General features: G+C 44.7%; 1 protein-coding gene across 9 annotated transcripts in view; it reads right to left on the bottom strand.

Annotated features, from left to right (window-relative positions):
• SLC4A5 (solute carrier family 4 member 5) overlaps positions 1-14,474 on the bottom strand; it is an 802,545-nt gene that overhangs the window by 510,941 nt on the left and 277,130 nt on the right. For all 9 annotated transcript variants that reach the window (XM_069617635.1, XM_069617636.1, XM_069617640.1 and 6 more), the window contains one exon: positions 9,837-9,966. In XM_069617635.1, coding sequence (XP_069473736.1) covers positions 9,837-9,966 — 130 coding nt within the window. The remainder of the gene's footprint in view (positions 1-9,836; positions 9,967-14,474) is intronic.

Genomic DNA, 14,474 nt, shown 5'->3' with positions numbered 1-14,474 from the left:
AGAGCGCGTTCTGCAACTTCTCAGCCTCATGGATCCTCATTGCTCCATTCAGCCTCCTCGTCTCAGTATGCTCCTATGCACGAAAATGTTGGCCAGTTCTTGGTTTCTTTTCACATGATAGTGAAAGAGGTTATTAGTACGTTTTGTGGCTATGGGAGGGAACTCTTACAATAAGCCATACAAGCTTGAGCTATGGGGGAACATCCATATTAGGGAAAGGGGGTACACGTCTTCACTGGATGATGCCTCTGGAGAGTCGCTTCCCCCCTTGTGGTCCTCGCTCATATAGACGCCCCCAGGGTCAGAATCAGGTAGCGGCTGCCATCCCCTGGCCACATGGGAAGAGGATACCTCTGGGAAAGGAGTGATGACATCATCAGATTCATCACACCTCTCTCAAGATAGTTTACTTCAACATTTGCCTGATGATGGCTTATGGTATAGTTAACCATAGGGCAATTCCTAGGGCAATCAAGCGGATCAACTTTTCCATGTGAGTCCATGTAGGCTGTGATTTAGCACCTTGAAGCGTCTCATGTGCTAGATGGAATTACCAATAATGATCTCAGACCTAAATAGCCAGACATACTCAAAGAATATGACAAAGTACTAATTTATTCTCAGCATAAAATAAAGTAGGCCAATCTGACGAACAACAAACTGTAGTCCACACACTCACACTTCAATTTTGATTAAACAAAGGCTTCATACCACAATATGCCTAATCTATGATGTCATCCTACGTGGCAAACTGTAAATATGATTGAAGGGAAGGATTGGTAAAGGGAACACATGTGCCTAAATGTCATGTAAGTATTAGAAATATTACTGGATGCCCCTTATCTGATATGCACGCCTTGAACCACCTCTAAATACGTATAATACAGATCATAGCAGAATAACAGCAGTGGGCTTGCCCGTGCAACATTATATAGCATGCTGCTACATAGACCCTCTGATTAGTTGGCCTTCTCTCCCAACCTTGGACTTTCGGCTCATTAGCAGCACGTAAGCAAAACAAAATTCAGGTGCAGAGAGCAATGGCAGACTACTACTCACTAGCCCAATTAGTCCATCATCTCTTATTGGTCAGGCCCCAAGACAAGGCTTCTTCTTTATATTTGACCTTGCAGCCTGTTCTCTGTTCTGGGACTTTTAATGGAGTGTAGATACACCATTATCTTTGTCTGGAGCATAATGAATAGCCCTTGTTTCGACTTATGAATCATGTTTGAGGAGACCACGATTTTGTCCATTTCAACCTTTTATTTACTGCTATTTGATTTAAATAAGTTGGGTGTAATTACTCCTCTTGGTCTCTGGAGACTTGCTCACTCCACCTTGCATTGGATTTTCACATCTTTGATTGCCCAATACTTGGCTCTTGCAAATGTTTTCTTCTTTGCTTAATCTAAGAGAAATATGTCTTACGTAATGGCCTATACTCTTGACTCCCTTTAGTGCCTTGCAATGATCCCTTGAAGTGGTATCCTTGATCCCAGGCCAATAGACTCCTCTTTATTCCTCACACAAAGCTGTTTTTCAGCGTATCCTGACTCTGCAGCCCTGGTCCGTCTATGAGGTAGCTTGATTGATTTCAACACGAGTTCAACACCCATCTTTCCATCATGGCCGCTTTAGCCACATTATGCTTTCTTCTGCAGCAAGCTTCTATATGTCTCAACTACCTTGCATTTCTGCGTACATGCATTCACTTCATCTCTCCTCACTTATTTCTTTGGTGCATATGATTTCTTAGTCTTCGATTACATGTTTCTCTTATTACTCCAGTTACATTTTCATTGTTTAAGTATTTGCATATTGTTTCGGTGCGTCTTCGTGTCTGTCCTTGATGACATCACTCTGCCCTCGTCCAATTTCACATATAGCTCTTCGATGTCCGATGGTGTGTGCACACATCCTTCCACCCTTTCAGAATAAGAGCACATTCGATACGGTTAGGTGAGTTCATATCGTCTTTCATACACTCAATGCAGTATTGGGATAATATCTGGTGCCCAACATAGGGCTCTTCTACTGCTATTCCAATCTGATAGCGGTGAGAGGGTGGGAGCTAGGAATGATGTGTCTACCTGCTCCTCTACAAGGCCATTCCAAAGTCAGTCAAAATCTACACATACAATTTATATCTTCACACTAGAATGTTGTTCAAACCCAAAGGGGAACTTGAAAGTCTTGAATGGGTCTTGTTTCAAATCATGGACAACGGCTAAGGAGAAAGCTGGAAAATATGGCTTTCTGGTTATACTGAGAATCCAATGGTACATACGTATTGTTTTATGGCTGAACAACCAGAGTTATTACCACTTCAGTTTGGGACACTAGTCTTTGGTAAGAAGCGTGAATACATATATGTTGCGTTCTGTTTCGACAACGAGGCAGTGGTTGAGTAAGCAAGAAAGAAGCATGAAACATTCAAAGTGGTCAAAACATTCAATAGCGACCACCATCTGCTACTCTTAGAATGGTTGGCCTCCACGTCTAATATCCAGGATGCCTGTGGCAGTATTGGTTTGTAATGATGGTTCTCGTCTAAAATTATCAAATAACAGCATAAAGAAACTCTCGGTGGACTTTAAATCAGCAGGTTCCAAAGTGGAATACACCCCACTTTTGGAAAAATATTCTAGCAAGTGTAAGAAGAGAACCCAACCGACTCTAAACCATCTACACGTATTCAACAAGGAATTGGTGGTGAGAAGAAAAGAGGTCAGGAGGCTCTCAAGGATGGCAAAGAAAACTAACTTACTTAAAGGTCAAGAAATAGCTTGTATGGAAAACAGAAAATATAAGAACTGGCTGCTCTCCATCAGACTGTCAATGTACCAGAACAACTCTGAAACAATGTTCAGGGCGCTTGCAGGCAAGGATCTGAGGACCTTCTGGCCATTGATAAAAAATTGGTAGGAATTGTGCCAAACAACAAGCAGACGAACCCGATAAGTGAAGTTGATTGGACAAACCATTTAAAAAACGATATGCTGGGGAACTAAATAACAACTTATTAAATCTCCCTGCTCACGGGATAGAGCCTTGCGTTTTCTCAAGTGACATCAGTGACATTCAAAAACGCATCCAAAGGTTGAATAGTTCACAAGACACTGGCCCGGACGGTCTGACCAACTACATGTTGAATTGAAACAACAGCCTGAAGAATGGTCCGGTTTTATACATGCTCTGTAGACTCAAGTCACCACATTCCGTCAAATCCCCAGTTCATGCAGGAGGGCGATAGTGGTCCCAATCTTCAAAAAAGGAGAGCGAGAGAAGCCTAGGAACTATCGACCATCGCCCTCCTGGACGTAATTGGGAAACTGTATGGCACAATAATCCTGGATTATTTCCACAGTTGGTGCATACAAGTAGGCTGTAATGATCCATTTCAAACGGGCTTTGTCAGGGGCATTGGGACCTCAGTCAATATATTTCTTCTTAATAGATTCAAGGGACACACACGAGATCGAAAGCCCAAAATCTTCATGACCTTTGTCGATCTGGTCCATGCATTTGAGCAGATCGACCGTGGAAAACTGTGGGCAAAACCTGAAGTTAAAAACTGTCCGGGTGCCTTATTAGATCCGATGAAGGCTATGCATTTTGATACAGCATTAAGAGTGCGGTTGGACAGATCCGGTCTTCTATCTAACAAAATCACTACCTCAAAGGGAGTTAAGCAGGGGTGTCCAATGACCCCAGCATTATTCAGCTTTTTCTTGGCAGATATGAAGGAGTCCAACTTGGCAATACGAACTTTCCCTCCAAAGGTATGGGGAGTCTGACTATCCCGCCTATTGTATGCGGACAATGTGGTCTTAATCGACCACACCCCAGTTGGTTTACAACGACAATTGGACTAGCTTCACAGTTACATCAAATCAAACGGCCTTGAAATCAACACGTAATAAACAAAAATTCGAAGTCTTGGAAACTCAAATAGGAGAAGGAATCATCACTTGTGGTTCCTTGACAGAAAGGGAATGGAGCAAGTGCACTCTTTCAAGTACTTGGGTGTATGGCTGAGCGACGCAAAAGCAGAAGTCCCAATGGTGCTGCATCTTCGAGCTAAAACTAAAGCACTGGCGAGCCAAGCATGTGCCTTGAATCAAACGTTTGGGCACTTTTCAATAATGCCGGTATTGCTATTCTACAAATCAAAAGTGGTTCCTGCCATAACATACGCAGCGGAGGCAATGCCGAGTATTCTAGAGTCAGTATGGTCCCAGTTGGAAGGTATTTTTTGGAAGAGAGTGTTGGGTGTTCCAGTATCCACGCCGATGCAAATAATCTGCCGGGAGCTGGGGCCCTCTCGCTAAAAGTGACAGTGGAGTGAAACAGACTAGCGCTCTTTAGGAAATGTTTTATATCTCCACGTCCAGACATTCTGGAAATGCTCCACAATGAAATCACGGCAGTGCAAAATCCCATGCTCAATAAATGGAGACTGAAAATAATCAGTCAAATTGAAGTAATAGGAGGATCAGTCTATCTATTACTGACAAATCCTACATGGATCAAGAACAAACTTAAGGGCCAACACTGGATAATCACTTTGGAGGCAGCCGCTAGTTATCAATCTGTCGCCCATCTGCCTGTACAGCCTCGAAAACTGGGCGCGGTTTGCAACTACTTTAAACAGTTTCCGAATAAGAAATTTAGAGACCAATTCTTAAGAACCCGTCTGAACCTTCTCCCTACAAACGAGATACGGGCAATTCGGGGCCTATCAGAAGGGAATACATGTTGCTATTGTAAAAACAACTTGGAGGTGGAAACCTTGAAACATCTCATCATGTTTTGTCCAGCTCTCATCGAGGCACGCACAGCTCAGTTTGGTCCTTTTTTATCTGGTTCCGGATCCTCGATTCAGAGGTTTGGTGGAGTACTCTAAAGGATGGAGGCAAGATTCAACCTGCTACTATGCACCGTATCAGTATTTAAACAAATAATTGCATTGTATAATATTAAGCCTTTTCTTTTTTCTTTTTTTCCCCACCATTCTGGATTCTCAAACCTTGATGGGTCCTCTCACCTATCTCAATATGCACTTTCTGTGAGCTCTCATTCTGAGTGTCCTCATCTTGCCCTGCTGCTCAATTTGTGTTCCTCTCGCTTCCTGTCTGCCTACTCTGGTGTCCTTCCTCCTACTCTATGGTGCTTTCCGTCTCTCCTATCTTCTCTAACTGCTTCTCTATCGACTGTCCTGCTCTCCTCACTAAATCTGGTAGGAAAAAGTTTAGTTTAACAAGGACATCCTGGTCTCCAACCCAGGCCTCCCTATTGCTGACACCTACACCACTGCCGCTTCCAAGGAAACTCTCACCGACATTCTCTTTGTCGTACCTTCACCAGACCTATGGACCTTTCATATGGTCTCTGTGCTCTCTCCTTTCTCTTCTCCTCACATTAATGGTGGCACCCGGTCGGATGCCCTCCTGGCCTCCTTCCATTCCTCTAAGGTCATCATTAATGTTTACTTCAATGGGACTGTCTTGGTCCAAGGTCCTCAGGCCAACCTTCACCTCTTTGATAGATGCTTCCCGTGCCTCATGAACTTCCTTTCTTCTGCTGCTGTCCCTTCTCCCTTCTCCATGACTACCTCACCTCCCCCGTCTGCCTCCTTCCTGGCAACCTTGCCTTCCCTTTCCCTCTCTGCCTCTTCTCTGGCTTCTTCCACACCTCTGCAGGGAGTACCTCTAATCTGTATCCCTTCCCGGAGGTCCTTCAAGGATGGCAAACTTTTCCACATTGCCACTCTTAACTCTCGCTCTGCTGTCAAACACTCCTCTGATATCTGCCGCCTTCTGGAAGAATTGGACCTTGATGTCCTCAGTCTCACCGAGACTTGGTTCACGGCCAGCTCTGTCACAAGCTTTGACACGCTCCTACCTGACAGCTACAAGATCCTCTCCACACCCAGGTCCAACCGCTCTGGTGGCGGTGTAGCCCTGATCTTCCCAGAGTGGATTCCTGCCTCTGTCATTCCTACGCAGGACTACTTCTCTTTTGAATGCCTTGTCTGCAGGCTCTCTCATTCCCCTGGCCATTCCCTTACTGTGGCTACTATCTATCGACCGCCTGGTCAGATCTCCTCCTTCCTCTCTGAATGGGCGGACCGCTCCTCCTCACTCCTGGCCCCAACCACTCAACTCCTCCTTCTTGGAGACTTTAACATCCACCTGGATGCCTCCTGTCCTCCTTCCGGACTCTTTCTCGACCTCTGCGACTCTCTCTCACTCACTATTCTCCCCTCTGGCCCGACTCACTCTGGATGTTCTAATCTCCTCTGACCTTCCGCTTACTATCCCTCTCACCACTCCTCTCTCCTGGAGTGATCACTTTCTCCTCTCCTCCTACCTCACCCTCCCTACCCCTCAGGCCAAGCCACTTCCATCACTGCCACCCACCTTCTCGGTAATCCGACCCATGATGAAGCGTGTGTCAGCTGAGGCTTTTGCCGCCACCTTCTCACCCCCCCACCCCCTTTGGCTGACTCTCACCTTGACACAGCCCTCTCCTCTCTCCACTCTGCTATATCTGATACTCTTGATATCCTTGCCCCTGTCATGAGAATATGCCTGAAGCCCAAAGCCAAGTGTAACTCCTGGTACGACTCTGATCTTTTCATCCTGAAACGCAAGTGCAGGGTGGCTGAGAGGAAATGGTATGCTTCATGTACATCCTCTGACAAACTGGCCTGCTGCATGCTCGGAAACACAATACCGGCTCTCTGTCCTAACCAAGAAGAGAGCTCATATCCATGCCCGTGTCTCTGCGGCTTCTAACAACTCAGCTGAACTATTTAAAATCTGAAAGGAACTGGCTAATCCTGCCGCAGTCTCTACCTCTACTGTCCTTTCCCAGGCCCTCTGCATGGCACTGCTTCTCACTTCATCTCTAAAACTCAGGACATCCTGTCCTCACTCTCTTCCTCTCCCCTCTGCCCCGCTACCCTGCTCCTCCTCTGGCCCTTCTGCAGCCACCTCTCTTCCCTCCTTCTCTGCCTTTCCCCTGTTTTGCGCAGACAAAGTTTCTAGACAAGACCGATCTATGAAAGTCTCGTCAAAACAGGTTCTCCCCTGTTCCTCCAAACCTATCAAGGACCACATCAACTCCCTGGCTCCTGCCCTGGCTGATTTCTGCAATAACTCCTTTGCCACTGGAGTCTTCCCATCCCCCCTTAAGCACTCCCTTGTGCACCCTCTTCTTAAGAAACCCTCTGCTGACCCCTCATGCCCGGCTAACTATCGCCCAATCTCTATCACTCCCTTCTTGGGCAGGCTCCTGGAGAAACTGGCCATCTCCCAGCTGAATCGCCACACTGAATCTGTTGGTTGTCTTCATGACCGTCAGTCTGGCTTCAGAGCTGCCAGAAGCACGGAACCTGCTCTCCTGAACATCTGTGAAGACCTGCTCTCCAACCTCGACCCTAACACCCCTTGCGTCCTCATCCTGCTTGATCTCTATTCTGCCTTTGATACTGTCAACCATGCCATCCTGCTCAACCGTCTCTGTGATGACCTGGGTATCACTGGTCAGGCTCTGGCGTGGCTGACCTCTTTCCTCTCTGACTGACCCTCCCAGGTCCAACTTGGGTCCTTCCTCTCTGCTGTCTTTTACTCTACCTCTGGTGTCCCCCAGGGGTCTAACCTCTCTCCCTGGCTTTTCAACCAATACCTGGCACTCCTTGCCCACCGCATCACCACTCTCTGCCCCAAATTTCAGTGCTATGCGGATGACACCCGACTCATTCTCAGGCTACCCTCGGCCTCCTCCCCGTCCCTCATCTCTGACTGTCTGTCTGCTATCCAGGAGTGGTGTGCCGCCAATGACCTCTGCCTTAATGCTAGCAAGACTGAGATTCTCCTCATTGGCACACCCGCTCCCTCCTTCCCTGTAGCTCTTTGGCCGGCCTCTCTTGGCCCTCCTCCTGCACCCACCTTTGAGGCTAAAAACCTCGGGCCAATCAATTAAATGCAAATAAAAAAAAATAAAAACATATGTGACATCCTTTCCACTTTTCTCCAGAGTGCCTTTGCACTCAGGGTGAATCAGAATCAGAAGATGTTTGCAAACTGTAGATTTTGTAGGGAATGTAGTGCTCTATGACATGCATGTGTACTGAAAAAGGACCCTAATCCTTCTGCAAGCACACATTTTCCTCGTGCTCAAGCCTGAAAATAAAACCCAACAAAAATGAATGCCTAATAGCACAAAACCCCACTATTCACTCATTCCCTTATATGTGGGCATATGCAAACTATGCAAATAGTTTGAAATAGTGCCCTAGCACCTCCAAAGAGCTCTCAAGGTGTTAGCAGTCAATTCAAGGAGAACAAGAACAGAACTTGGGCAGTAGATCAGAAGCGTGTGGAGTGACACCAGAGGTAAGCTCCAATGTCTGTTCTTACACAGCGTTTCATGCCAGATCTTTCCAGCTTCTAAGCACTGTAACAACAGTGTTATCATTGCAGCAATAAAGGGTACTGTATTAATCAACCTAAGAAAGAGGAAAGGCTAAGTCATCCCAGCCCCTGGAATCGAGCGTTGCAAGTGAAGGCTCGTCCCATGTGAGAGGCGAGCACCTATTTTGTGTGCCCTCCACCCTGGCATAGTTCCACAGTTGGGCCACCTGCACTGCGAACGAACCCCCAGCTGGTCTAGCTTTATCAAATCTAGACACCTTCTGGAGATTGAGGCCGGGTAAACGTGGTTACCACACAGAGCGGGCAAAGGGGGTGGGAGTGGTTGGAAGCGGAGCACTTCTACTCTTTTAAGTAATCTTTTACTGCTCCTATACTTTTATTTGAAAAAAGAAACTGTTCCGGAATGGTATCGTTTTAAAATAAAAGTGTATGAAGAAGGTGAAACTTGCCCTTCAGTGCGCTGCACTGAAACATTCATTTAACTAGCAGGTGTGTCTGTTTGCTGGTTTGCGCGTTGGAGAGGCTATAAATAGAATCAGTCTATCTATAAATAGAATCCGTCTATTTGTAACCCAAGACTTTCTTGCTTGCACTTTGTGTGTACCTTTAGCCCGAGCAGGCCTCAAGATAGAAATAAAAAAAATACTATTCCATGCACTGACATGCTAAAAGAGGTTCCCATCGAATAGTTTTCTGTAAGCGCTGCTGCCTTTTGAACAGCAGGAGAAGGCATAACGTGATCTGCTACAAGTCATTTGAATTGAATTGAAAATGCTGACCCACTGTCTTCACAGTCCAATTAAGAAGGCAAAATCCCTTGGAAACTCCGGGGCTCCTAATGCCCCCTCCCCCGCAGTTTGTGGTGCAGTGTGGGGGCAAATAGCCCCTGAATATTTACAGATAATCCTCATTTCATAGCTTTGACCAGCAAATATTCACAATTGTATTTTTTACAAAGTGTGAGCAGGTCTACTTGCACTCCTGGGGATCCGGAGAGTGGATCTGAGAAGGCGTTCATATCTCTAATGCTCATCGAGGGGCAGGACTACACCCAAGGGGGTAATATCTCTGAGAAGACGAATGGAGGAGTTCATACAAAGGATTGTATGAACGGCCAACCTGGATCTCCACATTTTGTGTAGTCTGAACAGCTGTGGAAGAATATGGGCTATTGCCGGCACATCGACTGCTTCGCGAAAGGTGGGATGCAAGGCAACCTGGAGCCCTCTCTATTCCAAGAAACCAAACTTTCTCAAGGATCAGGGAGGTGATCCTCAAATTCTTCCAAATAAGTATTTCTCCTGTGGTCCTCAATGACAATGCATCCTAAATGTGTTCCTACTGATTTTTCCTTTCCTGAAGTCCAACTCAGACAATCAATTTGGGCCTTACCTGGCGGATTCCTTCCACTCCATCTCATCCCCGTCGTGCTGCAGGGTGTCCATTTCAGTGAAGAGGGTGGGAGTGGGCAGATCCTCATCTTCGGCGAGGATGTACTTCAGGCGCTCAACTGCAGGGGACACTGAAATAGGAAATGGAAAGTGTTATGAAAAATCCGGACACATATTCCTGCTGAATCATGTTTCAAATCTTACAATCCTTTCAGATTTGGGTAACATTTTCCAAATGGCCCGGGAGAGTCCATGATTACAGAGAAAGTGCGCCACAAGTCTTTCTAGAAAGTCTCAAGCTATTTCTACCAGCAGGTAATTCAAAGACAGTAATGGGTTTTCCCAGAGTGATACCTCATCCGTCTGAGCAATAAGGGAGATTTGTAATGATCAGGTGTAGGTTTTAGGACTAGGAAACAATGGCTCCAGAATAAGGTATTGCTTTGAACTGAGGCTCCGTGAGTGGCATTTGGGCATCTCTTCTTTATTTATTTATTGTTTTTTTGTAAGAAGCTTAACACTGATATGAGTTTGGTTTCTAAGCACGGATGTGGGATTCAAACCTCTGTTGCTCTAGGTGGTCTTGATTCCAAGACCAGCACGTTGCACCTGTGCTATCTTCTATTCACAAACTTTGTTATTTATCTTGTGATCTCTTACCAGAGTGAAATCTCTTTAAGTACACCACTCAAGGTTGATAGAGTTGTACTTGTTCGAAAAGAGAAAGATCCTGAGCAATTCCTCATTGGCTGCAAAGCGGCATGATCAATATAAATCAGATTAGTATGCATTGGATAAAGTACCGCGACTGCGATGTAGAATGTGACCTGGACGATATGTGACCAAATAGAAGAACGAGGCCAAAGGTTCGATTCCTTAGGAGGTCATTGAACACCAAAAGGTTTTAATGTCCTCTCTTGTGGAAGGTAGTAGGTGCTGTATTCCTTACCATACATGGTCACACCACCCTTCAATAAATGGGGCCTCGTTAACAAGCTGTGCAGTTCCTCTGAAAATGTCACATCGTGCGATTTATGATGGTGAGGGATCCTATCTCTAATACAGAAGTGGCCACATGGCCCTTCCATTGACCGGATTGGGCGCCCCCAGCCTTTGCGCAGAGCGTTCTGTCGAGGGCATTCCCTCATTTGCACGCTGCCGTGCCTCATGCGGAGGAGAGAATCTGATTGCCTGTGTGTTTGCTTTGTATTATCATAAACGTGCACGGGCAATCAGGCCATGTGTTTGTGTGCTACCTGGGTGTTTCAAACTGGGGGAACAGAACATGAGTTGGTACCAAATCAAATGACTAACATACCAACTCTTTATGCCACCAATCCCAGCACAACCAAACATTAGAAAATGGAGCCCTGGGCTGCTTGCACCCATCAGAAAGTAAATTCAAGGTATCAATATCACCGTTTTGTGAGTGGATGTAGGCCTTGAATAAAATGATAGTAAGAAAAACTGTGGGTTGTAACTGAGGGTCATCAAGTGCCAAGAACAGCTAATCCAGACGCGGGTTGCTTAAGGTAGTGCCTCCCACGTCACAGTCTCGTTCACAGCCTCTGAGCTGAGGTCATGGGATCTGCAATGTCAACGACGCAGTGAGATCGAGAAACATAGGATGATCAGCATTCAGTGCAGCAGGAGCAGCAGGAGGGCCTTTCTAGAGCCTCCATAGGATTGGGCATGAGCTTCATGATCATGAAGCATAAAGGGGAGTCCCTTGACCTAACCACCAGATCTTTGATATGTGTGCTGTGTGGATGTTCCTTTTAGGTCACATATGCAATAATTCAGTACAGTCCAATTTTTAACAAGAGCACGAAGCTGACATTGTTAAAGATGTATTGGTCCTGGAACAAATGAGTCGGATATTATCCCTATGAAAATCATACTGAAAAATAATCAAACCAATAAATAGGAATGGGATTTGTCAAATTGTTTGTCCATTTCGAATTTTGTTTAATGGTGACAAAGGTTGTTGGAAGGCGATGTGATCTTTGTTTAAGTGTTTACACAGATCCTGTTATCATAAAATTAGTTAAAGCTAATTAGGGGGCCATATCTTAAAACAAACATTTCCAAAGCCAATAGGTCTGTCTCTTCATGTAGGAGTTATTGTTTAATCAATGGATAGGAGGTTGGATTGATGAGTGTGATTGTGTATATATGGGATGATGAGCGTGATTGTGTATATGGATGGGATGATGACCGTGATTGTATATATATGGGATGATGAGTGTGATTGTGTGTACATATGGGATAATGAGCGTAATTGTGTATATGGATGGGATGATGGGCGTGATTGTGTATATGGATGGGACGATGAGCGTGATTGTGTATATGGATGGGATGATGAGCGTGATTGTGTATATGGATGGGATGATGAGCGTGTTTGTGTGTATGGATGGGATGATGAGTGTGATTGTGCATATGGATGGGATGATGAGCGTGATTGTTTATACATATGGGATGATGAGCGTGATTGTGTGTACAAATGGGATAATGAGTGTGATTGTGTATATGGATGGGATGATGAGCGTGATTGTGTATATATATATATGGGATGAGTGTGATTGTGTATATATGGGATGATGAGCGTGATTGTGTATATGGATGGGATGATGAGCGTGATTGTGTATATATATGGGATGAGTGTGATTGTGTATATATATGTGATGATGAGGGGCATTGGGTATAAGGATGGGATGATGAGCGTGATTGTGCATATGGATGGGATGATGAGCGTGATTGTGTATATGGATGGGATGATGGACGTGATTGTGTATATATATGGGATGATGAGCGTGATTGTGTATATGGATGGGATGATGGGCGTGATTGTGTATATGGATGGAACGATGAGCGTGATTGTGTATATGGATGGGATGATGAGCATGATTGTGTGTACATATGGGATGATGAGTGTGATTGTGTATATGTATGTGATGATGAGTGTGATTGTGTATATGTATGTGATGATGAGTGTGATTGTGTATATGGAGGGGATGATGAGCGTGATTGTGTATATATATATATATGGGATGAGTGTGATTGTGTATATGTATGTGATGATGAGTGTGATTGTGTATATGTATGTGATGATGAGGGGCATTGGGTATATGGATGGGATGATGAGCGTGATTGTGTATAGATATATGGGATGAGTGTGATTGTGTATATGTATGTGATGATGAATGTGATTGTGTATATGTATGTGATGATGAGGGGCATTGGGTATATGGATGGGATGATGAGCGTGATTGTGTGTACATATGGGATGATGATCGTGATTGTGTATATGGATGGGATGATGAGCGTGTTTGTGTATATGGATGTGATGATGAGCGTGATTATTGGATGAGTGTGATTGTGTATATGTATGTGATGATGAGTGTGATTGTGTATACATATGGGATGATGAGCGTGATTGTGTATATGGATGGGATGATGAGCGTGATTATGGGATGAGTGTGATTGTGTATATGTATGTGATGATGAGTGTGATTGTGTATACATATGGGATGATGAGCGTGATTGTGTATATGGATGGGATGATGAGCGTGATTGTGTATATGGATGGGATGATGAGCGTTATTGTGTGTACATATGGGATGATGAGTGTGATTGTGTATATGGATGGGATGATGGACGTGAGTGTGTATACATATGGGATGATGAGCGTGATTGTGTATATGGATGGGATGATGGGCGTGATTGTGCATATGGATGGGATGATGAGCGTGATTGTGTATATGGATGGGATGATGAGCGTGATTGTGTGTACATATGGGATGATGAGTGTGATTGTGTAGATGTATGTGATGATGAGTGTGATTGTGTATATGTATGTGATGATGAGTGTGATTGTGTATATGGAGGGGATGATGAGCGTGATTGTGTATATATATATATATGGGATGAGTGTGATTGTGTATATATATGTGATGATGAGTGTGATTTTGTATATGTATGTGATGATGAGGGGCATTGGGTATATGGATGGGATGATGAGCGTGATTGTGTATACATGTATGGGATGAGTGTGATTGTGTATATGTATGTGATGATGAATGTGATTGTGTATATGTATGTGATGATGAGGCGCATTGGGTATATAGATGGGATGATGAGTGTGATTGTGTATATGGATGGGATGATGAGCGTGATTGTGTATATGGATGGGATGATGAGCGTGATTGTGTGTACATATGGGATGATGAGCGTGATTGTGTATATATATGGGATGAGTGTGATTGTGTATATATGGGATAATGAGCGTGATTGTGTATATGGATGGGATGATGAGCGTGATTGTGTATATATATATGTGATGATGAGGGGCATTGGGTATATGGATGGGATGATGAGCGTAATTGTGTATATGGATGGGATGAGGAGCGTGATTGTGTATATATATGTGATGATGAGGGGCATTGGGTATATGGATGGGATGATGAGCGTGATTGTGTATACATATGGGATGATGAGCGTGATTGTGTATATGGATGGGATGATGAGCGTGATTGTGTGTACATATAGGATGATGAGTGTGATTGTGTATATGGATGGGATGATGGGCGTGACTGTGTATACATATCGGATGATGAGCGTGATTGTGTATATGGATGGG

The sequence above is a fragment of the Ambystoma mexicanum genome, chromosome 10 (genome assembly GCF_040938575.1).
Source record: "Ambystoma mexicanum isolate Mex_15411 chromosome 10, UKY_AmexF1_1, whole genome shotgun sequence".
Classification (NCBI taxonomy): domain Eukaryota; kingdom Metazoa; phylum Chordata; class Amphibia; order Caudata; family Ambystomatidae; genus Ambystoma; species Ambystoma mexicanum.
Note: the sequence above shows the minus strand (reverse complement) of the source record. Positions and strands in the feature narration are given on the sequence as shown.